Source organism: Hyperoodon ampullatus, assembly GCF_949752795.1.
Source record: "Hyperoodon ampullatus genome assembly, chromosome: 13".
Taxonomy (NCBI): domain Eukaryota; kingdom Metazoa; phylum Chordata; class Mammalia; order Artiodactyla; family Ziphiidae; genus Hyperoodon; species Hyperoodon ampullatus.
The window spans coordinates 51,581,487-51,605,040 of NC_136926.1; the positions used below are offsets into that span (position 1 = coordinate 51,581,487).

At 39.3% G+C, this 23,554-nt stretch overlaps 1 protein-coding gene across 3 annotated transcripts; it reads left to right on the forward strand.

Annotated features, from left to right (window-relative positions):
• Positions 1–559: 559 nt before the first annotated feature.
• RMP24 (ribonuclease MRP subunit p24) lies at positions 560–7,769 on the forward strand (the record flags this gene model as incomplete). Of its 3 annotated transcripts, none has more annotated exons than XM_079717248.1 (5): positions 560–636; positions 721–743; positions 3,022–3,221; positions 4,777–5,003; positions 7,548–7,769. In XM_079717248.1, 5 exons carry the CDS (start codon positions 560–562, stop codon positions 7,699–7,701), a joined length of 681 nt encoding a protein of 226 aa, XP_079573374.1. In that variant the 3' UTR covers positions 7,702–7,769. The 3 variants fall into 3 exon arrangements, with proteins under 3 accessions (XP_079573374.1, XP_079573376.1, XP_079573375.1); XM_079717250.1 differs by having other exon boundaries at positions 7,553–7,769; XM_079717249.1 differs by having other exon boundaries at positions 4,804–5,003.
• Positions 7,770–23,554: the final 15,785 nt, after the last annotated feature.

The window sequence follows — 23,554 nt, forward strand, 5'->3', positions numbered from 1 at the left end:
CTAGTAACAGTGGTGTTTGCACAACACTGCAATTGTACTAAACATCGCTGAGTTGTTCACCTAAAATTGGTTAACGTTATGTCATGTGAATTTCAGTGGAAGGAAGGAAGGAAGGAAGCTCGAGGCCTCGCTTCTCCCAGCTGCCCCCCTGCGGACCGCGCTTCCGTCCGCCGCGGCCCAAGTCAGTACCCCAGCCCGCAAATTTAGAGGGCGACGGGAGCTGATGAAATGACCACAGGGGTGTGGTAAAGGAGGCTACCAGACAAAGACGGAGAGGCGGGCGGCACCCTCGGCTGCTGACGCTGCCACCCCTGCCCAGTCAAGCTGCTCCGCCCAGACTATCGCCTGAGGTGATCGCCGGACCCGGGGCGGGGCCAACGGCGGGGGGAGGGTCGCCTGCGCGCCGGACCGGACGCGAAGGCACCGGAACCCTTCAGCCTAGGGCACCTGTTTCCGGAAGGAGCTTTTATCCCGACGTCAAAGTCCGCCACGTTGGGAAGCCGGTTTCCGGAGTCTCTTTTTGTCACCGGGTCTCAGCGGCGCAGAGGTGGCGGTGGCTATGAGGCAGAAGCACTACCTTGAGGCTGCGGCGCGGAAACTGCAAGATAGCTGCCCGGGCCAGGCCCGCTATCTCCTGTAAGAGAGGGAGGGAGGGGGAGCGGGAGGCTAGCCGCTAGGGGGTGTTTCCTCGTCCCTTATGAGTCTCTTTCTCTTTTGCAGGTGGGCCTACAGTTCGTCACACGGTAGGGAGGACGCCCGTTGGTTGTGGGTCAGGCTGTCGTCGCCCCGCTCGCCTTCATTCCCCACAACGCTCAGGATGATCCAAAAGAATCGGATCGACCCACTGCCATAATAAACCCCCTCTAGAGGCTTCTCAGTTTCGTAAAAAATCCAAATTCCTTAACGTGCCTTATCTTGCCTGCCCTATTAGCGGCATTTGACGCATTGATTAGTCTACTCGGAATAGTTTCCTCACTTGGCTTCCGGACCATCACAAAGTTCACCTCCTAGCTCTTTAGCCAGTACTTCTGTTTTGCTGTTTTTTTCTAATTTCCCCAACTTACAAATGTCGGAGTGTCCCAGGACTCATCCCTTGGACGTCTTTTCTAGCTACACTCAATTCCTTGGTGACAGTTTTTCAACCACTCTCATGGCCTTTAAATTCTGCATACTGAGGACTTGCAAATTTATATCCCCAGTCCAGACCACTCCCGCGAATCCTAGACTCATCCAGATACGTTGACAACTTTTTTTGAATATTATGTTAGGCGAAAATTCAAGCTTTATCCCCCAACACGACAACCCGCCTCCTCCAGTTATTCCCATTTCAGTAAATGGTAACCCCATCCTTAAGAATTAGCCCAAAAACCTAGGAGCCACTCTTGACTCACTAACAGCCTTCCTCCCCAAGCCAGTACGCCAGCATATCCCACTGGCTTTAAAATATATCCAATATCTAGCCACTTCTCTCCACATCCAACTTACCACCCAGGTCCAAGCCATCAGTTTCTCTCCTGGATTATTGGCAATAGCTCCCATGCATTTCTACAGTCCAGTCTCAATCCAGCAGCCAACGTGAGCCTAATAGAAACCTAAGCTAGATCATGTCACTTCTCTGCTACCAACTCTGAAATAACTGCCCATCTCAGAGTAAAAGTGAAAATCTTTTAAAGGGACTCCATGGCCCTATGTCACAGGTCTGCATTACCTCTCTGACCTGCTCTCCCTTTTGTTCACTGAACTCCAACCACTGCCAGGCCCCCGTGCTGTTTCACGGCCTTTTCACCTGCCCTTCCTTCTACCTGGAAATCTTACCTCACATATCTCCTTGGATTCCTCCTTCACTTCCTTCTGGTCTCTTGCAAATGTCACCCCACAAAGCCTTCCCTGGCTGCCCTATTTAAGATTATAGCAGCTCCATCGCTACGCCCCATTCCCCTTTTCCTGTATTTCTTTTTTCTCCCCAGCACTTAACATTTGGCATTGTTGTATTCATTGTCTCTCTGCATGAATTGTCCTTTGTTCACGGTGGTATTTCCCACACCCAGAACAGTGCTTGGCACTTAACTGTCACTCAGTAAATATGAATGAATTTTACATTTGGCAGAGCTAAGTTACAAACATGGTCTTTGGCTTTTTGTAGTGCTGTCTATCCCTAGCACTTAACACAGGGCTCACCAATAAATATTTATTGAATAACAGATAGTGTGCCCACCTTCCTTTCCAGCAGCATCACCTTCACACCTCACCTTTCCCTAAATAACCATGCTTGCTTTTTCACTGTACTTGTACCTGAAAGCCCATTACCAATAATAGATGCCATTTCCAAATACAGATAAGAGTTTACAGTCACCTGTGATGACTTTTTTGAAGCCTGTTGGAAGTGTTTCTGGCTAGTCTATGCAGAGTTTAATAATTTTCAGGGCATTTTAATCATATTCTGTTGCAGTTTTTACCAGTCTTATCTTTATTTGTTTAGGGATCCCCAAGAGCGTGAGTTATATAAAGATAGCAACTCCTTTACTTGCATATTTATGTCTCCACAGCCTAGCATGGTAGATGGTCAGTGAATGCTTTCTTGATTGCATAAAGGTCCTGGGACAAGTCTGTTGTCCTATTACCTTGTACTGCAGACAAAGCCCAGCTCACAACCACGAAATTGTGCTAATTGTTTAAAAAAGAAAAGTCACAATATAATTTGTTATTTTGTGATAAATGTGTTTGTAAAATTGATGAGACATACAGCCTTTTTTACTTGGTAGCAAGTAATGAACAGTGTAGCAAAGGGTGGGGACTTACCTATCTGTTGCTAAAAGGAGTGAATGGATAGAATTATAGTGTTTGTAAAATAAATTATTGCTGATTTATGTTTTTGTAAATTCTCATATTTTGAGTGTGCTTAAGGAAAATGTATATTTGCTTGTATTAAATAATATACTCTTTTGCATTTATAATATTGATAGTTTGCAGTAACAAAATATTCTGTTTGCTGACTCGTGAATTTCATTTGTATAATTTTAGATGATAAAAGCACTTTTGAAGGAACATGTCCATACTGTTTCCAGTTGCTGGTTCAGGATAAGTCTCGAGTACGTCTCAAACCCAAATCCAAACTGACACCCAAAATACAGAAACTTCGTAATCGAGAAGCAAGAAATTATACACTCAGTTTTAAAGAAGCAAAAATTTTGAAAAAGTACAAAGACTCCAAAAGTGTATTGGTAAGATTTCAATTCCAGTATGTATAAATAAACCAGAATTTTCTTTTCTTTCACTTAAGATGAGGTTAAGAATTAGCCTGAATATAACTCAGAGGTTTGTAGTAGTATATTTAGATTGTCAAAATATACATAGAATTTCTTTCTAGTGATTACTGTTTCATCAAGAGTACAGCTTATTTTTGTTTTTCACAATTACCTAAAACCAAACATCGTGAACTCTCAATTGCCCAGATCTTATTGCTGAGCACAGTTATTTTCACAAAGTTGAGAATTTGTTGAGCTCACCAGTGTGACTTCACCTGAACTGCAGTTACCACTAAATTATTTTTTCAGCTAATGGTTCTTTTCTTCGAACAGCAGTATGTATTAGGTATACATAAGGCTCTTGCCTTATGTATTAGGTACCAGTGTTACTTCTTCAGTCACCTCTGCTCCATGTCACAGTATGTATTTAAGTTTATGCCCAACAAAGGTAAGTGCATCTTATGTTCATTCATCATTTATTGAGGATCTATCTTATGCCAGACAATGCTGTGTATTGGGGATGTTAAGTGCAATAAAACAACCAAAAGCAAATTACTCTGGTTTACTGTATAGAGATCAGTATCAGATACACTTTATCTGCATGTTTTGTGTTAACATTTATCAACTATTCGAGTGCTTGCTTACTACCAGGCACTGTGCTGGGCATTCTGGACATTATGACAGATTATGTCTGGCCCAAGACTACAGTTGGTAATAACTTAGACTAGAACTGCCATATTTAGGAGTTTACCATAATTGGACAGGTAAATGAATTTTGCTTTGTCATAAAATTGATTGTTTATAGAAAGCATAAAGCACCTTAAATAGACCTCTGTAAATGCATTTTTACCTGCTCATGAACATCAGAGTATTTCTCAGCTAAACTAGTTTCTGTTAATTTTGTTGAGGCCTGGGCTGAACCCTGTGCCTTGTGAGTCAGATATGTAGAAGAAAGGCATTTAGCTATTATAATAAACTGAACCATGTGTTGAAAAATGAATCCTGAAAAGAAAGTCAACCTCTATCGCTAATGAAGTGAAGAAGTATGAGAATGTGAGGATTCATTTGATTGGTTTTATAAATTGCTTTAGACCTGTATTTACAGAATAAAGGTTTGAAGGAGTCAATTAAATTTTCAGTGATATTTTGCCATGTTTTATTGGGAAAAGGCTTGGAGTTTGTCTGCAAAAAAATGCTAAATGTCTACTATTGTTATAAAGAACAACTTTCCAGATGTTAAAGAGTATCATTCCCAGTCTCCTCCATTCCCCCCCGAACACAATTTTACATTGAGAAAGTAAAGACTTTATCATCTTTAAAAAGGTGTTTTAAATTATATACAGGTGTTTAGCCATTAACTTTTTATTGAAGATTTTCTTTTAAATTTGTGTCTTGTCTGATTCCTGCTGCTAGTTTACAAGCTTGCTGAGGGCAGCCTTTGTTACTCACCCTGTAGTACCTGGTTTAGTACCTTATGTATATGAATTTAATGAGCATGCAGTCTATTGGATTAAATTATAAGAGAAATCAGACCCACTATTTCTTCTTTTTATGGCAGTTGATTACTTGTAAAACATGCAACAGAACAGTTAAACATCATGGTGAAAGTAGAAGCTTTCTATCAACATTGAAGAGCAATCCTACCACTCCTGCAAGTAAACTCAGCCTAAAGACCCCAGAGAGAAAGACTCTAAGTTCTGCAAAGATAAATCATGATATGTCTGGTTCCAAAGCCAAGAGCCCATCATTGATTTTCAGGTATCAATCCATTCAGCTATTTAAATTACCAGTGTTAACCCATGAGTTCTAATTTCTCTGTTAATACACCCCCTGAAATTGCCATGCAGTTGAGGAAGTCATCACTGCACTGACTTCCAGGTGTGTCCCTCTACTTCAGTCTCTCCCTGGGCCTGTTCCCAGCTGCCTATTAAATATATCCACTTCCCACCCCTACATGTCCCCACAGGTAACTACTCAAACCTGCCCATCCTCCTAAGTTCCTTATTCTATAAATGAACGTGCCCTTCTAGACATTCTGACCTGAAATGCTGAGTATAGTTGACAATCCTACTCCCTCAGGCTTGGTCCAGTTAGTCGCCAGTTTCTATCCATCCTGCTTCCAAGGTGTCTGCAGCTATTCTTTCCTTTTTCTCCCTGCTGCTGCTATATGTTCAGGTCATTATTCACTCTTTGCCAGGACTACTACAATAATTCCCTGAGTCTTCCTGTTCCTAGTTTCAAGCCCTTCTAGTCTGATAGTTTTTATTTTTATTTTTTATAAATTTATTTATTTGTTTACTTATCTTTCACTGCATTGGGTCTTCATTGCTGCATGCAGGCTTTCTCTAGTTGTGGCGAGCAGGGGCTCCTCTTCGTTGTGATGCGCGGGCTTCTCCTTGCAGTGGCTTCTCTTGTTGTGGAGCATGGGCTCTAGGCTCACGGGGTTGCTTCTCTTGTTGCAGAGCACGGGCGCTGGGCGTGAGGGCTTCAGTAGTTGTGGCACATGGGCTCAGTAGTTGTGGCTCATGGGCTGTAGAGTGCAGGCTCAGTAGTTGTGGCATGTGGGCTCAGTAGTTGTGGCACGTGGGCTCTAGAACACAGGCTCAGTAGTTGTGGCGCACGGGCTTAGTTGCTCCACGGCATGTGGGATCTTCCCGGACCAGGGCACAAACGTGTGACGCCTGCATTGGCAGGCGGATTCTTAACCACCGTGCCACCAGGAAGTCCAAGTCTGATATTTTTTAAAAACACAGTTCTGATTAGAAGCGTTAGCACCTCACTCTGTAGCATATGGAACAAATACTCCAGCATGGATTTCCAGCCCCCACTACCTGGCATCAACCTGTCTGCCTCTCTTGCTTGCCTTAATTCATCTTATGTGTCAGCAAAACTGAACCACTCACAGTTTACTTTCCTGCTCTAAACCTTTGTTCTTGCTGTTTCCTGTATCAGAAATTCCTATGGAAATCTAACTGAATAGGGATTTGTGAAATGATACTAAGTTAACTGTGTGACTGGGCACATGTTTTATTTTTAGTAATCCTCAATACACTCTTCACTATGCTAATCAATAAATTTAACTCCATAGAAACTGTGAAAGGAATTTTTAAACAAACATTTTGTTACAAAAGAGTCTGGTAGTTTCTTGAAAATCAATAACAAAATTCAGCAAGGACTGGATTACTTGTTTTTACTGAATTGAGGTTTTTTATATTGGGTTTGACATTTAAATTTTCAAGTCCAGTTTTCTCTATATTCCTAGTTACTTTGATGTTTGGTACAATAGGAATTCATCATGGAAGTTTCTACTTTATTGGACATGTGCAGATAAAAGAACATTTGGCATATTTAAAATAATTCAGTTGCATTTAGACCAGACTCCTTCTTAGATATATGCAGGAAAGAGAAAGCTATTTCATATTTATCATGGATGGGGAGTCAGAAGAGGGATGAGACTGACAAACCCCAAATATTGTTTGGGGGGATGAACACAATTAGAAGGAAGGAAATAGAGCGAGGCATAAATACACACATACCAGATGGGGAATCATCTATTCAGTGGGTATTTTTAGAGGGCATCCTCTGTGCTTGGCACTGTTAAAAAGCACTGGAATATACAGCTAGTCGTACAAAGTGTCTGCCCCATGGAGCTTATATTGTAGGGGCGAAAATACAATGGAATGGTACCTATATGTGTAGGTTGATATTCTTCACTTTTGAGAAAGAAGTGGTCTTGAGCTTTGAAGAAAAAGTATGTTTTTAAAGTCCTTGCTTAGAATTGTCATGAATCTTGGTGTCAGACTTACAAGGAACTCAGACCTGATGACACTTTGCCTTTAGCTTTCTCTTTCAGGTGGTGATAGAAGCTTCCAGAACCACCCATTATACCTCCTAAATGTTGCCTGTAGCCTGTTTAGTGAGGAGATTTTTTTTTTTTTGCGGTACACGGGCCTCTCACTGTTGTGGCCTCTCCCATTGCGGAGCACAGGCTCCGGACGCACAGTCTCAGCAGCCATGGCTCACGGGCCTAGCTGCTCCGCGGCATGTGGGATCTTCCCAGACCGGGGCATGAACCTGTGTCCCCTGCATCGGCAGGCGGACTCTCAACCACTGCGCCACCAGGGAAGCCCGTGAGGAGATTTTTTAATAAAATGGGAATGACTTTGCTGGGTACAGCCACTGCTCATATATGGCCATAATTATGGAAGAGTAGAAAACGATTCTAGTAGCAGGTATCTAGGCTAAGAAGGAAGAACTGTTGTTTTTCAGTATACCTAAGTGTGGCTTTATGTTTCTTTTCAGAACAGCTACATCTGGACAGTCAACACCCATTTGCTCCTCAAGGAATGTGAGCAAAACAAAGAAACACTTCTCTCAACTAAAAATGTTGCTTAGTCAGAGTGAATCTGAAAAGAATCCAAAGGTGGACTTCAGAAATTTCTTATCTTCTTTGTAAAGGATGGACTATGAAAATAAGAAATGTTTAATGTAATTTCTGAAACTAAAGTTAGTCAGAAAACCTGCTTTTTTTTTTTTTTTTTTTTTTTTGCTGTACGCGAGCCTCTCACTGTTGTGGCCTCTCCCGTTGCGGAGCACAGGCTCCGGACGCGCAGGCCCAGCAGCCATGGCTCGCGGGCCCAGTCGCTCCACTGCATGTGGGATCTTCCCGGACCGGGGCACGAACCCGTGTCCCCTGCATCGGCAGGCGGACTCTCAACCACTGCGCCACCAGGGAAGCCCAGAAAACCTGCTTTTTAAAGAACTTATTTATTCTTAAAATACATGGAAACTAGGGTTCAAGAGCAAACTTTTCTTGGCATTCTTCAGTGTTTATGGGGAAAATACCTCATTAGAATGAAAAACTGAAACCTGCCTACCTTACCAGGTGATTGTGAGGATCAAAAATATATGAAAGATCCTTGTAAGTAGTAAAGATATATATGGAATTGAGTGGTTATATTATTATTTTTTCCTCCCTTAAGTTTTCATTATGTCATTTTCTTTCATAAGGAAATTGAGACCTTTATGAGAGGTGTGCTTACTCCTTTCTAGGTGTCTGTAACCTTATTGATAATTGAGAAAAACTATAAAGTATAATATTTCACCATAAGTGGCATTTCATTTGCTCTGGTGAAGACTTATTTTTAGGTTAAAATTTACATCAGAACATAACATGGGAAGGCAGAGTCAAGATGGCGGAGTAGGAGGACGCAGAGTCCGCGTCTCCTCACAACTAGGGCACCTACCAGATGCTGGTGGGGGACCTCGACACCCAAGGGTATGGGAGGAACCCCCAAAAGACAAGGCAGAACATGGGAGGTGGAGCGAGGGGGGAGGAGAAGTGGAGGTGGAATGAGACTGGCACCCCTGAGGGGTGGTGGTAGGGGAGGGGTTCCCACGCCTCGAGAGGCCCACTCACTGCGAGGGGATCAACAGGGATGCGGAGAGACCCTCGGGGGTTCAGAGGATCGGAGAGGAGCACAGCTAGCATTTCCCCTGCCCACTTGGGCCCCAGGGAGCCTGATGGGGTCACGGGCCTGGTCCTCCACCCTCAGGGGCCCCCTCTGGTTGCGTGGGGGCATTGGAGGATGGGGGAAGAAGACTAGAAGTGAATGGGGAGGGACCCTCGGGGGTATGAGGATTGGGGGGGAATGTAGCTAGCATTTCCCACACCCACTTGGGCCCTGGTGAGCCTGCTGAGGTCCTGGCCCTGATACTCTGCATTCCAAGGCTGGTGGCACTCCAGGGCCCCATCCACGCCCTGCCTAAGCCAAGGCCTTTTCTGGCCTTTTAATTTTTTTTTATTTTTTATTTTTTTTGCTATTGTGGCTCTGTTTTACCTTCCAGTTGTTTCATTTATACATTTATTGTTTCTAATATATCTGTTAGTTTTCTAATTTTATTTTATTTCTTATTCTTTGTTATTGTTCTGCGCCACATTGGTTTTTTTTTTTTTTTTTTTTTGCCACGTGGCTTGTGGGATCTTGGTTCACGGGCCAGGGGTCAGGCCTGAGCTCCTGTGGTGGGAGCACTGAGTCCAAACCACTGGACTAACAGACCACCTCAGACCCCAGGGAATATTCCTCGGAGTCAGGTCTCCCAGAGTTCCTCATCTGTGCACCAAGACCCAGCTCTACCCAACTGCCTGCAAACTCCAGTGCTGGAAGCCTCAGGCCAAACAACCAGTAAGACAGGAGCACAGTCCCACCCATCCAAAAAAATGAGATGACAAAAAAATATACTACAGATGAAGGAGCAAGGTTAAAAACCTACAAGACCAAATAAATGAAGAGGAAATAGGCAAACTACCTGAAAAAGAATTTAGAGTAATGATAGGAAAGATGATCCAAAATCTCAGAAATAGAATGGAGGCACAGACTGAGAAAATACAAGAAATGTTTAACAAAGACCTAGCAGAGCTAAAGAACAAACAAATAGAGATGGACAACACAATAACTGAAATGAAAAACACACTAGAAGGAATCAACAGGATTATAACAGGCAGAAGAACAAATAAGTGAGCTGGAAGATAGAATGGTGGAAATAACTGCCAAGGAGCACAGTAAAGAAAAAAGAATGAAAAGAATGGAAAACAGTCTCAGAGACCTCTGGGACAACACTAAACTCACCAACATTCAAATAACAGGGTCCCAGAAGAAGAAGAGAAATAGAAAGTGTCTGAGAAAATGTTCAAAGAGATTATAGTTGAAAATTTCCCTAAATTGGGAAAGGAAATAGCCACCCAAGTCCAGGAAGCTCAGAGAGTCTCATACAGGATAAACCATAGGAGAAACACACCAAGACACATATTAATCAAACTAACAAAAATTAAATTCAAAGAAAAAATATTAAAAGCAGCAAGGGAAAAGCAAAAAATAACATATAAGGGAATCCCCATAAGCTTATCAGCTGATTTTTCAGCAGAAACTGCAAGCCAAGAGGGAGGGGCAGGACATATCTAAAGTGATGAAAGGGAAATACCTACAACCAAGATTAGTCTTCCCAGCAAGGATCTCATTCAAATTTGATAGAGAAATCAAAAGCTTTACAAATAGGCAAAAGCTAAGAGAGTTCAGCACCACCAAACCAGCTTTACAACAAATGCTAAAGGAACTTCTCTAGGCAGGAAACACAAGAGAAGAAAAAGACCCACAAAAACAAACCCAAGACAATTAAGAAAATGGTAATAGGAACATACATATCGATAATTACCTCAAATGTAAATGGCTTAAATGCTCCAACCAAAAGACACAGACTGGCTGAATGCATACAAAAATAAGACCCATATATATGCTGTGTACAAGAGACCCACTTCAGACCTAGGGACACATACAAACTGAAAGTGAGGGGATGGCAAAAGATATTCTATGCAAACGGGAATCACAAGAAAGCTGGAGGGCTTCCCTGGTGGCACAGTGGTTGAGAGTCCGCCTGCCGATGCAGGGGACATGGGTTCATGCCCCAGTCCGGGAAGATCCCACATGCTGCGGAGCAGCTGGGCCCGTGAGCCATGGCCGCTGAGCGTGCGCGTCCGGAGCCTGTGCTCCGCAACGGGAGAGGCCACAACGGTGAGAGGCCCATGTACCGCAAAAAAAAAAAAAAAAAAAAAAAAAAAAGAAAGCTGGAGTAGCAATACTCATATCAGATAAAATAGACTTTAAAATAAAGCCTCTTACAAGAGATAAGGAAGGACACTACCTAATGATCAAGGGATCAATCCAAAAGAAGATATAACAATTATAAATATTTATGCACCCAAAATAGGAGCACCTCAATACATAAGGAAAGTGCTAACAGCTATAAAAGGGGAAATCGACAGTAACACAAAAATAGTGGGGGACCTTAACATCCCACTTACACCAATAGACAGATCATCCAGGCAGAAAATAAGGAAACACAAGCTTGAAATGACACAATAGACCAGATAGATTTAATTGATATTTATAAGACATTCCACCCAAAAGTGGCAGAACACACTTTCTTCTCAAGTGTACACAGCACATTCTCCAGGATAGATCACATCTTGGGTCACAAATCAATCCTCGGAAAATTTAAGAAAATTGAAATCATATCAAGTATCTTTTCTGACCACAATGCTATGAGATTAGAAATCAATTACAGGAAAAAAACTGTAAAAAAACCCCACAAACACATGGAGGCTAGACAGTGTGCTGCTAAATAATCAAGAGATCACTGAAGACATCAAAGAGGACATTTAAAAATACCTAGAAAAAAATGACAGTGAAAACACGACAACACAAAACCTATGGCATGCAGCAAAAGCAGTTCTAAGAGGGAAGTTTATAGCAATTCAATCTCACCTCAAGAAACAAGAAAAATCTCAAACAATCTAATCTTACACCTAAAGCACCTAGAAAAAGAACAAAAACAAAAAACCCCAAAGTCAGTAGAAGGAAAGAAATCATAAAGATAAGAGCAGAAATAAATGAAATAGAAACAGAGAAAAAAATAGCAAAGATCAATAAAACTAAAAGCTGGTTCTTTGAGAAGATAAACAAAATTGGTAAACCTTAGGCCAGACTCATCAAGAAAAAATGGGAGAGGATGCAAATCAATAAAATTAGAAACGAGAAAGGAAAAATTACAACTGACACTGCAGAAATAGAAAGGATCATAAGAGACTACTACAAGCAACTACATGCCAATAAAATGGACAACCTGGAAGAAACTGACAAATTCTTAGAAAGGTACAAATTTCCAAGACTGAATCAGGAAGAATTAGAAAATATAAATGGACAAATCACAAGTAATGAAATTGAAACTGTGATTAAAAATCTTCCAACAAACAAAAGTCCAGGACCACATGGCTTTACAGGAGAATTCTATCAAACATTCAGAGAAGAGCTAACACCTATCCTTCTGAAACTCTTCCCAAAAAATTGCAGAGGGAGGAACACTCCCACTTTCATTTTACAAGGCCACCATCACCTTGATACCAAAACCATAGAAAGATATCACAGAAAAAGAAAATTACAGACCAATAACACTGATGAACATAGACGCAAAAATAATCAACAAAATACTAGCAAACAGAATCCAACAACACATTAAAAGGATCATACATCATGATCAAGTGGGATTTATCCCAGGGATGCAAGGATTCTTCAATACATGCAAATCAATTTATATGATACAGCATATTAACAAATTGAAGAATAAAACCCATATGATCATCTCAATAGATGCAGGAAAAGCTTTTAACAAAATTCAACACCTATTTATGATAAAAACTCTCCAGATAGTTGGCATAGAGGAAACCTACCTCAACATAATAAAGGCCATATATGACAAACCCACAGCAAACATCATTCTCAATGGTGAAAAATGAAAGCATTTCCTCTAAGATCAGGAATAAGACAAGGGTGTCTACCCTCCACTATTACTCAACATAGTTTTGGAAGTCCTAGCCATGGCAATCAGAGAAGGAAAAGAAATAAAAGGAATCCAAATTGGAAAAGAAGTAAAACTCACTGTTTGCAGATGACATGATACTATACATAGAAAATCCTAAAGATGCCACCAGAAAACTACTAGAGCTAATCAATGAATTTGGTAAAGTTGCAGGATACAAAATTAATGCACAGAAATCTCTTGCATTCCTATACACTAACAATGAGAGATCAGAAAGAGAAATTAAGGAAACAATCCCATTTACCATTGCAACAAAAAGAATAAAATACCTAGAAATAAACCTACCTAAGGAGGCAAAAGACCCGTACTCAGAAAACTATATACTGTATAGCACAGGGAACTCTACTCAGTGCTTTGTGGTGACCTAAATGAGAAGGAAAACCAAAAAAGAGGGATATATTATATGTTTAGCTGATTCTCTTTGCTGTACATTATAAACTAACACAATATTGTAAAGCAGCTAGGCTCCAATTAAAAAAAAGAAAACTATAAAATACCAATGAAAGAAGTCAAAGATGACACAAACAGATGGAAAAATATACCATGTTCTTGGACTGGAGGAATCAATATTGTGAAAATGACTATACTACCCAAAGCAATCTACAGATTCAGTGCAATCCCTATCAAATTACCCATGGCATTCTTCACAGAATTAGAACAAAAAGTTTAATAATTTGTATGGAGACACAAAGGACCCCAAATAGCCAAAGCAATCTTGAGAAAGAAAAAGGAACTCGAGAAATCAGGCTCCCCAACTTCAAACTATTACACAAAGCTACAGTAATCAAGACAGTATGTACTAGCAAAAAACAGAAATACAGATCAATGGTACAGGATAGAAAGTCCAGAGATAAACCCACATACCTATGGTCACCAAATCTATGACAAAGGAGGCAAGAACATACAATGGAGAAAAGACAGCCTCTTCGGTAAGTGGTGCTGGGAAAACTGGACAGCTACATGTGAAAGAATGAAATTAGAACACTCCCTAACACCATACACAAAAATAAACTCAAAATGGATTAAAGACCTAAATGTAAGATCAGACACTATAAAACTCTTAGAGGAAAACATAGGAAAAACACTCTATGACATAAACCAGGGCAAGATCTTTTTTGACCCACCTCCTAGAGTAATGAAAATAAAAACAAAAATAAACAAATGGGACTTAAACTTAAAAGCTTTTGCACAGCAAAGGAAACCATAAACAAGACGAAAAGACAACCCTCAGAATGGGAGAAAATATTTGCAAAGAAAGCAAGGGACAAAGGATTAATCTCCAAAATATACAAACAGCTCATGGAGCTCAATATCAAAAAAACAAAAAAACCCAATCAAAAAATGGGCAAAAGACCTAAATAGACACTTCTCTAAAGAAGATATACAGAGGGCCAAGAGGGACATGAAAAGATGCTCAACATCACTAATTATTAGAGAAATGAAATCAAAACTACAACAAGGTATCACCTCACACTGGTCAGAATGGCCATCATCAAAATATCTATAAGCAATAAATGCTGGAGAGGGTGTGGAGAAAGGAACCCTCTTGCACTCTTGGTGGCAATATAAATTGATACAGCCACTGTGGAGAACGGTATGGAGGTTCCTTGAAAAACTAAAAATAGAACAACCATATGACCCAGCAATCCCACTCCTGGGCATATACCCTGAGAAAACTGTAATTCAAAAGGACATGTGCCTCAGTGTTCATTGCAACACTATTTACAATAGCCAGGATATGAAAACAACCTAAATGTCCAACGACAGATGAATGGAAAAAGAAGAGGTGGTACCTATATACAATGGAATATTACTCGGCCATAAAAAGGAACGAAATTGGGTCATTTGTAGAGACGTGGATGGACCTAGAGACTGTCATATGAGTAAAGTAAGTCAGAAAGAGAAAAACAAATATCGTATATTAACACATATATATGGAATCTAGAAAAATGGTACAGAGGAACATATTTCCAGGGCAGGAATAGAGACGCAGATGTAGAGAACAAACATGTGGATGCAGTCAGGGAAGGGGAGGGTGGGACCAACTTGGAGATTAGGATTGACATATATACACTACCATGTGTAAAATAGCTAGCTAGTGGGAACCTGCTATAAAGCACAGGAAGCTCAGCTCTGTGCTCTGTGATGACCTAGATGGGTGGGATGGGGGGGTGGGGTGGGAGGGAGGTCCAAGAGGGAGGTATGTATACATATAGCTGATTCACTTCATTGTACAGCAGAAACTAACACAACATTGTAAAGCAATTATACTCCAATTAAAAAAAAAACATAGTAACAGTTTATCTTAAGTCTTTCCTGGAACATAGATAAACATTTTTTAAATGATAGGCTAGGACTGTATTCAGCATTTTAAAAGCTCTTTAAATAAACAATTTAGATACTTTATAATACGTTTCCAAGCCTCTTTGCTGCTTAAAAGTTTAAAACTTAAATTTTCTTAAGAACATACAATGAAGAAAGGTTAGTTTCTTCAATAAATTGTGCTAGGAAAACTGGACAACCACATGCAAAAAAATGAAACTACCATTATCACACCATACATAAAAATGAACTCAAGGGCTTCCCTGGTGGCGCAGTGGTTGAGAGCCCGCCTGCTGATGCAGGGGACACGGGTTTGTGCCCCAGTCCGGGTAGATCCCACATGCTGCGGAGCGGCTAAGCCCGTGAGCCATGGCTGCTGAGCCTGCGCGTCCGGAACCTGTGCTCCGCAACGGGAGAGGCCACAACAGTGAGAGGCCCGCGTACCGCAAAAAAAAAAAAAAAAAAGAACTCAAAATGGATTAAAGACTTGAATGTTAAGACCTGAAACCACAAAACTCCTAGAAGAAATCATAGGCAATATGCTCTTTGACATCAGTCTTAGCATTATCTTTCTAGATATGTCTCCTCAGCCAAAGGAAACAAAAGCAAAAATAAATGGGATTACATCAAACTAAGAAGCTTCTACACAGCAAGGGAAACCATCACTAAAATGAAAAAACCTGAATGGGAGAAGATATTTGCAAATGATATATCTGATAAGGGATTAATATATAAAGGACTCATATAACTCAAATACAACAGCAAAAATAACCTGTTAAAAAATGGGCAGAGAAGCTGAATAGACATTTTTCCAAAGAAGACATACAGATGGTCAACAGACACATGAAAAGATGTTCAACATCACTAATTATTAGGGAAAGGCAAATCAAAACCACAATGAGATATCACTTCACACCTGTCAGAACTGTGAGTATCAAAAAAAGGCAACAAAGTGTTGGCAAGGCTGTGGAGAAAAGGAAAGACTTGTACACTGTTTGTTAGTAGGAATGTAAATTGGTGTAGACACTGTGGATGACAGTATAGAGATTTCTCCAAAAATTAAGAATAGAATTACCACAAGATCTCCCTATACCACTTCTTGGTATTTATCCAAAGAATACAAAAACACTGATCTGAAAAGATACCTGTACCCCCCATGTTCATCGCAGCATTATTTACAATAGTCAAGATATGGAAATAACCTAAGTGCCCATCAACAGATGAAGATAAAAAAGATGTGGTAAAGCTGTTATTTAAAAAATGAAAATTAAAAATTACCTAAAAATATTACAGCGTATGTTGACGGCAATGTAAATTGGTGCAGCCAGTATAGAAAAGGGTATGTAGGTTCCTTAAAAACCTAAAAACAGAACTACCATATAATCCAGCAATTCCACTCCTGGGTATCTTCTGGTAAAAATGAAAATACTAATTCGAAAAGATACATGCATCCCAATGCTCATAGCAGCACTATTTACAATAGCCAATACATGGCTATTGTAACATGGCATTGCACATTTGAGACATTGCTCTACTTTTAAGCTGAGTTCTCTCACTTTCTCACCAGTGCCTCTCTTGCTTCCCTCCTGTTCCAGAGGAGGCAGCTTTCCTCCTCCCCAGCAAGGCCAGTCTGGCCATCGATCCTGGATTTCGCCCCTTCTCTGAACCAGGGCCGTTGGCCAGTGGAATAGCCCTGCCTTCTTCATCTCCCTCTACTTGATCCTTACTCTCAGCCTTTTTAATTTGCTTTTAGTAAGCCGTTTATTGATGTATAACACAGAGAGAAATGCTCAAAGCCCCGATCACAAGCCTTTGCACAGCTCTTCCCACACAGGAGCCTGGTGAGACTTGTGCCTGTGTGCCTCCCAGTCTGAGCTGTGAGGGCTGTAACCCCTGGGTGTAACTCAGCTAGAAAGTGTTCAATATGCTTCCATCTGTCCTGGGACTAAACATACAATTAAATATAAATAGGAATTTTTATGAATAAAAATCAATTGTATATAATACTAGTTATTTGAAAAGAAAATCCCAATTTTTCTATAGACTACTTGTTTTAATTAAGTACAGTTTCTATTTTGTATTTTGATTCTTAAATTGTTACGTCTTGGCCAATGAGAGGCCCTTTTAAGCTGACTTCTTTTTTCTTTCAACCCCATCAGAACTTTGAAAGCATCTGCCTTGCTTTCTTGCAAAGAAAAGTTCCAGACTATCTTCATTCTCTCAGTCATAAGATGTGGAAGCAGTCCCTCTCCATGAAACGCTGCTACTTTTGAGCACAAATTAGTAGTGATGCCAGAAATAGGATGTTGGTGATACTTCTACTGAGGAATAGTAATAGTACCTAGACCACTGCAGAGGCAGAGCTGGAAAAGATAAATTCTTAAAAATCCTGAGTTCTTATACTTAAAATTTAATTCTAATATTACCAAATGCCTACTTGAATGTTTTAATGCTGCAACCAAATATAAGTATCTTTTCTTTTATAATCTGATAAGCCATATATTGTTCATTTAAATAAAATTAATTCTAAGAATTACTTGTTTGTTCTTAAAAACAAGTACGACCTTCTGGTTAAGACTGTAGTCTTTGTGGTCCTGCCTTGCAGAACCTGGCTGTGCCATTTATTAACTGTGTAATCTTTTGCAAATTCTTAATTTCTCTGAGTCTGTTTCCTAATATGTAAAATGAGGGTAACGATAGTACTTACCACATAAGGGTGCTGTGAGGACTCCATGAGATGGTACATGAAAAACACCTAAAAGGGTGGATGGCATGTTGAAAGTGCTCAAGAAATTTGTGGTATTATCATAATTGATCAAAAAAATTGAAAAACTATGAACACCAACAATAAAACCACTAGATGAATAACAAGATCTAGCATTACCCTGTGGTGGTTGTCCTTTGAAAGCATCTCGTTAATGATGTAGGCAAATTGTTTTGAGGTATTTGTAAACATTTTTTGGTTTTACTTATATGGACAAAGACCCTCTTCTTGACCAAACTTTAGACAAGATTCTCTGAGCCCTCTTTTTGACTAGACCTCATCCTTGGGCTTTGTATTTGGCCTGCCTAGCCCAGTTTTAGCAAAAATCCTGCTAACTCAGTTTAGCAAGAATTTCCCCATCCTCAACATCTCCTTTTAGTAATTTTCCATCCACCGATCCTCTTACTCTGCTCCTTGGCCATAAATCCCCAGCTGTCTTTAGCACAGAGTTGAGCTCCAACTTTCTCCCCTGTTGGAATAGTCTTGATACCTATCACAAAGGTCCTGAATAAAGTCTTTTAACAAGTGTTAGATTGTTTTTTTTCTTTAACAATATCAACACTTGTCTAATATATGGTGACTGCTTTCTTGAGGTGGCATGTAGGTAGTGGAGGTTAATGGAAGTCTGAACTATGAATTCATTTCATGAAATGCAGAAAATCCAAGTGGTTCTATCTCCAGAGTTATGTACAAGAGGTCCTTACAGCCTCAACTGGGTCTTCCTGTAATGGCTCTATCCAAAGTTGTAAATACAAGATTTATATACATGTCTCCTTGGAATAATTGCAAATCATCTTTTACTTTTCTCAAGGACAGAAATTGTAGCAACACTTGTGGAATCAACATATTCTTTTATATATTGTGCACCCCAAAATGTTGGTTATAAATCTTGAGGTCAATTATCAATTGTCATTAAAGTTAACAGACAAAAGAGAACGCAGTGGTACAGGTGTTTAAAGTATATAGTTTTTGATATATTCAATTCAACCTAAGTCTTTTTAACCTTTTCTTGATATGAAATATTTAAAGTTTATCTTTTTAGAACTATTAACTTTTTAGAGAATATTTTCTTACTATTTTAATATGCAATCACACACATATATCAAATATACATATAATTTACACTATTTAAAGTATGTCTTTGAATCCTTAACTTTTAAAAATGTAAAATCACCAGTCATAGCATTAGATCTTATTCATTTCAGATTAGTTATTCCAAAATATCACTCTGAATTTAGGGAAACTTCGCACAAAGATTGGGTAGTGGTTGGAATCTTAAATATCTGTATTTGGGATTTTCATTTCAGTATCTTGGAATTACATTTACAGTGTATGGATCTAAATAATTCTCCCTGTATAACTAGCTAGCTATAGTACCAGCTACTTTTTTTCATATACCCTCAGGGGCACACCAGGCACGATACCTGGTATTTAAATATAATTGATAATTATACGATTAATGAAAAGAGATGAAAGTTTTTTAGGTAGGTAAAATTTAACTTTTTAATTTTGTGGCCAAAAGCAGGACTATTTATTTAATAGTGACAGTTTTGGGGAGGTTTAAAGCAGTTTTTGTTGAACTCCCAAGTAAATACAGGCAATGCTTCTGAATTTTAAATATCTCCTAAACTTCTGCTGTTGTCTTGATGAAATACATGACTGTTTGACAAATGGAATATAAAGGAGCAGTTGGGTGGCAGTATAGCTGACTTCAAACTTCTGTTTAAAAATCTAACTTGGGGGAGTTCCTGGTGGCCTAGTGGTTGGGATTCCAGGCTTTCACTACTGTGGCCTGGGTTCAGTCCCTGGTCAGGGAACTGGGATCCTGCAAACCGTATGGTGTGGCCAAAAAATTAAAAAATAAAAATAAAAATCTAACTTGACTTTTGGGTTATGGGGAGAGCACGCTCCACGGCTAAGATTCCAATCAGTGCTGTGTTGCTCCCTCACATCAATTCAGTAAGAATTTCACGATTCCCCTGAGCTTCAAGTATCTCTCTCTAAGGTGCAGCATCTTGCCTAGGATAAAAGTGCTCAGAGAGGATGGTCTACCTAAACTATTGCTGGCATACCAATTCTATTCTAAAGAATTTACAAACTTTCTAACCACAGTCTTATATACACACATCAAATATGATAATACTCCCTCTAGGCACTTTCTTGAAAATTATAGTACCTAAATTCTGACAAGAGAAAAACACTTACTTACTCAGATCAGTAAGCCTAATGAAACCTGAGGCTATGAAACCTGGGGGAGTTTCATAACCTCAATTAAATATGTAAGCCTTTAGGCTCATGCAGGGGAATTATTAATTCAATAAAAGCAGAAAAATATAGTAGATTCCAACAAATCAGTCCTTAGATTAATCGGTGAACAGAACTCTCACTTGAGTCTTTAACTTAAAGGTCCAGGTCTGAGAGATACAGCCAAAGCTGGATGAGGGATGCTCCTCCAAGGAGAATTCAAGTATTTTACCTCAGCCAGTACGTAGTTCTGGCTGTTGCCTCAAATCCTTTACACAGTCAGAAACGGCATCCCTCAAATTATGTGGTTAAACAAACTAGCTGCTGCATTTACCCAAGAGTAAATCTAGCTAGTTAGCAGCAAGAACAAGTGGCATGCTCCTTGGTCTACAGTTCAGACAGATAGCTGCAATCTGTCCCACTCTCCCTGTCAGATAGTCAATCCCAGTCATGACAATATAGTGAAAGAAATCAGACTGCACATCATGTTTCATTTTTATATGCTAGAGTCTTTATTTTACTGGTCCATACTTTAAAAATTGTTGCAATTCAGTTCAGACACAGAGTTGGGTTTTATGAAACTAAACATCATGTTCTATCTATTACAGAATTTCCAACAACATGAATAGAATACAAAAACTGAATCACCTTTTTAGCCACAGAGAAATGTGTGTGTGTATATATACATACACACATAGGTGTACTTACACATATAGCTGTGGCTTGGGGTAGGGGCTGGGGGGCAAGGAACAATCCTCAAGACAGCTTCTGTCATTTGGCCCATGCAGCACATGTTTGAAATCAGGTAACTATGTTCTTCCTTAAAATCTTACCCTTCTTTCTAGTAGACCTACCCTAAACTTAGCCATGTTATTCAACATGAGTAAGATCTAATGCCTTCAGATTTCCACTGAGCAAAAGGTATGTTTATATATACTATTTCATTTAGTTTAATTTTCATTTAATTCATCAGTATTGTTGTGTTCAGGTACAGAACACATTTAAAAAAATCTTTTTCATTGCTTATTTGACCCATGGTTAGTTGACAGAGATGAATTCAAATGTCCTTCATCTTTTCTATTAAGCTCTAGCCAACGGTTCCCCATAGACATCAACCATTCTTTTCTCAGTGTTCCACAACATTTTTCATACCACTTGTGTAGAACTTATGACATTATAATATAGTCAGTATCTGTTTCCCACATTAGATTCTGAGTTCTGTAAGGGCAGAGCTGCATCTTACTCATGTTTGAATTCTCTCAGCTTCTGGTATGGTAATTTCCATATATTAAAGGCTCAACACATAGCAACTACATTTGCTGTATTAAATGGAAAGGAGGTATTTATTTAGACACTATGCATCCCTATTAATTGGGCTTCTGACAACTTAGGTCAATGAAATCTTGAAAAGCTGGACTGGGAATTTTGGACTGGGAAACTACAGTTTTCTTGGGAATCTACAAACTCTGAGACCACCTTCCTCTTACTAGTCACTGCAGTTTAGTTGGCGCCATTTTTGAAACTGTAAAGAACTCATTACACTTCTTCCTAGCCAGCAAAGAAACGTATTTCAATCGCTGTTCCAACTCCAGCTGAATTTTGTTGGCTCTTGATAGTATGTCTTTCGAAATAGAAAGTAAGACTGCTTAATTTTTTTAATCTGAAGACCTCTGCAAACAATTACTGACAGTTTTCATCCTTTAGAAAAGTACACTGTGCATTCTTAGAGGACATAAAATACAAATTACAATTTCACTAAGTGACATACAATGAAACAAGTCTATATATCCTTAATACTATACTTTAACAACAAATGAGATTTCTACTACAGTACCAAGAAATTATAAAGTGCCTACAGAATGCTATCATATCCATGTAGTGTACTCAGTAATATAACAAAAATGGAAACCAAATCAATGTTCAAAAACAAATATGAAATAGAGGAATATTTTAACCAAATGGTGCTTAACACTGCCTCTAACTTTTTATAATGAAAGTAACTGTTTAGAATTTCTAAAATGACAGCAAACAAGCACTTGGGAAATCTCTTCATTATATCTAACCTCATCAAAGTATTCAAAGGTAATTATTAAGCTGCAAAATATATATCTAGTGAACATTTAATTTCATATATGACTATGATTAAGTAACATCTAAAAATAAAATTGCATACCTATTGCCCTGGGTTATTTGAAGTACCAATTGTTACATTGTATAACTACAAGGATTTTTAAACTAATTTAAATAATATGGAGATTTTTAAAAATGACCTTGGGGCTTCCCTGGTGGCGCAGTGGTTGAGAGTCCGCCTGCCGATACAGGGGACACGGGTTCGTGCCCCGGTCTGGGAAGATCCCACATGCCGTGGAGCAGCTGGGCCCGTGAGCCACGGCCGCTGAGCCTGAGCGTCCGGAGCCTGTGCTCCGCAACGGGAGAGGCCACAACAGTGAGAGGCCCGCGTACCGCAAATAACACTTCCACTATATTAAAATAATTAGGTTTTCTGTTTAAATATTATTTCTAAGTCATACATTTTGAAAAACATACTAGCCTTAAAAAAAAAAAAGCTCTAAGCCATGTTGCAAAACCTGCTGGTTAAGAAAAAATTATATTTTAACCAATCAATAAGCTCCATCATTAGTAGTTTGCTTCTTATTGGTTCCTGGTGGGAAAATTACACCCAACTAGAAAAAGAGCTTTATTCTGTTGATGTAAAACTTTACCACAATTGTAATTGCTCTGTCCATCAATGGACATAAAAGCAAGGAAGAAAAAACAAAGGAAGTAGAAAGAAGTTAGTCTTTCTTCCTCATGCTAGCCAAGGTAGGGAGAGACTAGTAACTCTAACAGGGAGAATGCTAAGCACTAAAGACTAGGATAGGGTATCAAGAGCTATCAATTAGATAAAGGTACAAGGAACTGGACATGGACATGAAGTGTGCCCGAGGTCCTGCAGAGCTCAAATACCAGCTCAAAAAGAGGAATGAAAACTGAATTTCCCTCTGTTAAGCACACTTCAGCTGCAGTCTAACAGTTCAAATCACAAAACCACAACCAAAACCACAACCACCTTATGGCAGTTATCACTAAATTATGCAAAGACCCTTAAGAATCAAGTAGCATTGTGAGCTCTCTGCTAGTAACTCGATCCCATAAAAGTACTACAAGATTTTATAACATAAATATCAAGAGCTGGAAAAAGGAGACACTAAATACTCGTGTAATAATGTATTAATATATGATTTAAACCTCTTAGAATTTCTTGTTTAACTTGTATTTCCATAAATAAACACGTTTTATTCTAAAAAAATATTTCTTTGTATATTTGAAATATGACTTTAAGACAATCAACCAAACTAAACAATACCAATACAACTGAGTTTATCTAGATACATCTGAATAAGCTAGTGGCTCTGCATAACAATTTCACTTAAATTAATTCAAAATTTCAATTTTTTACCTTTTCCATGATGCATAGAATTCAAATGTGAAATGTGTAATTCTAAAATTCACTTTAGTCATTCCATTTTAGTCAGTGATCCATTTA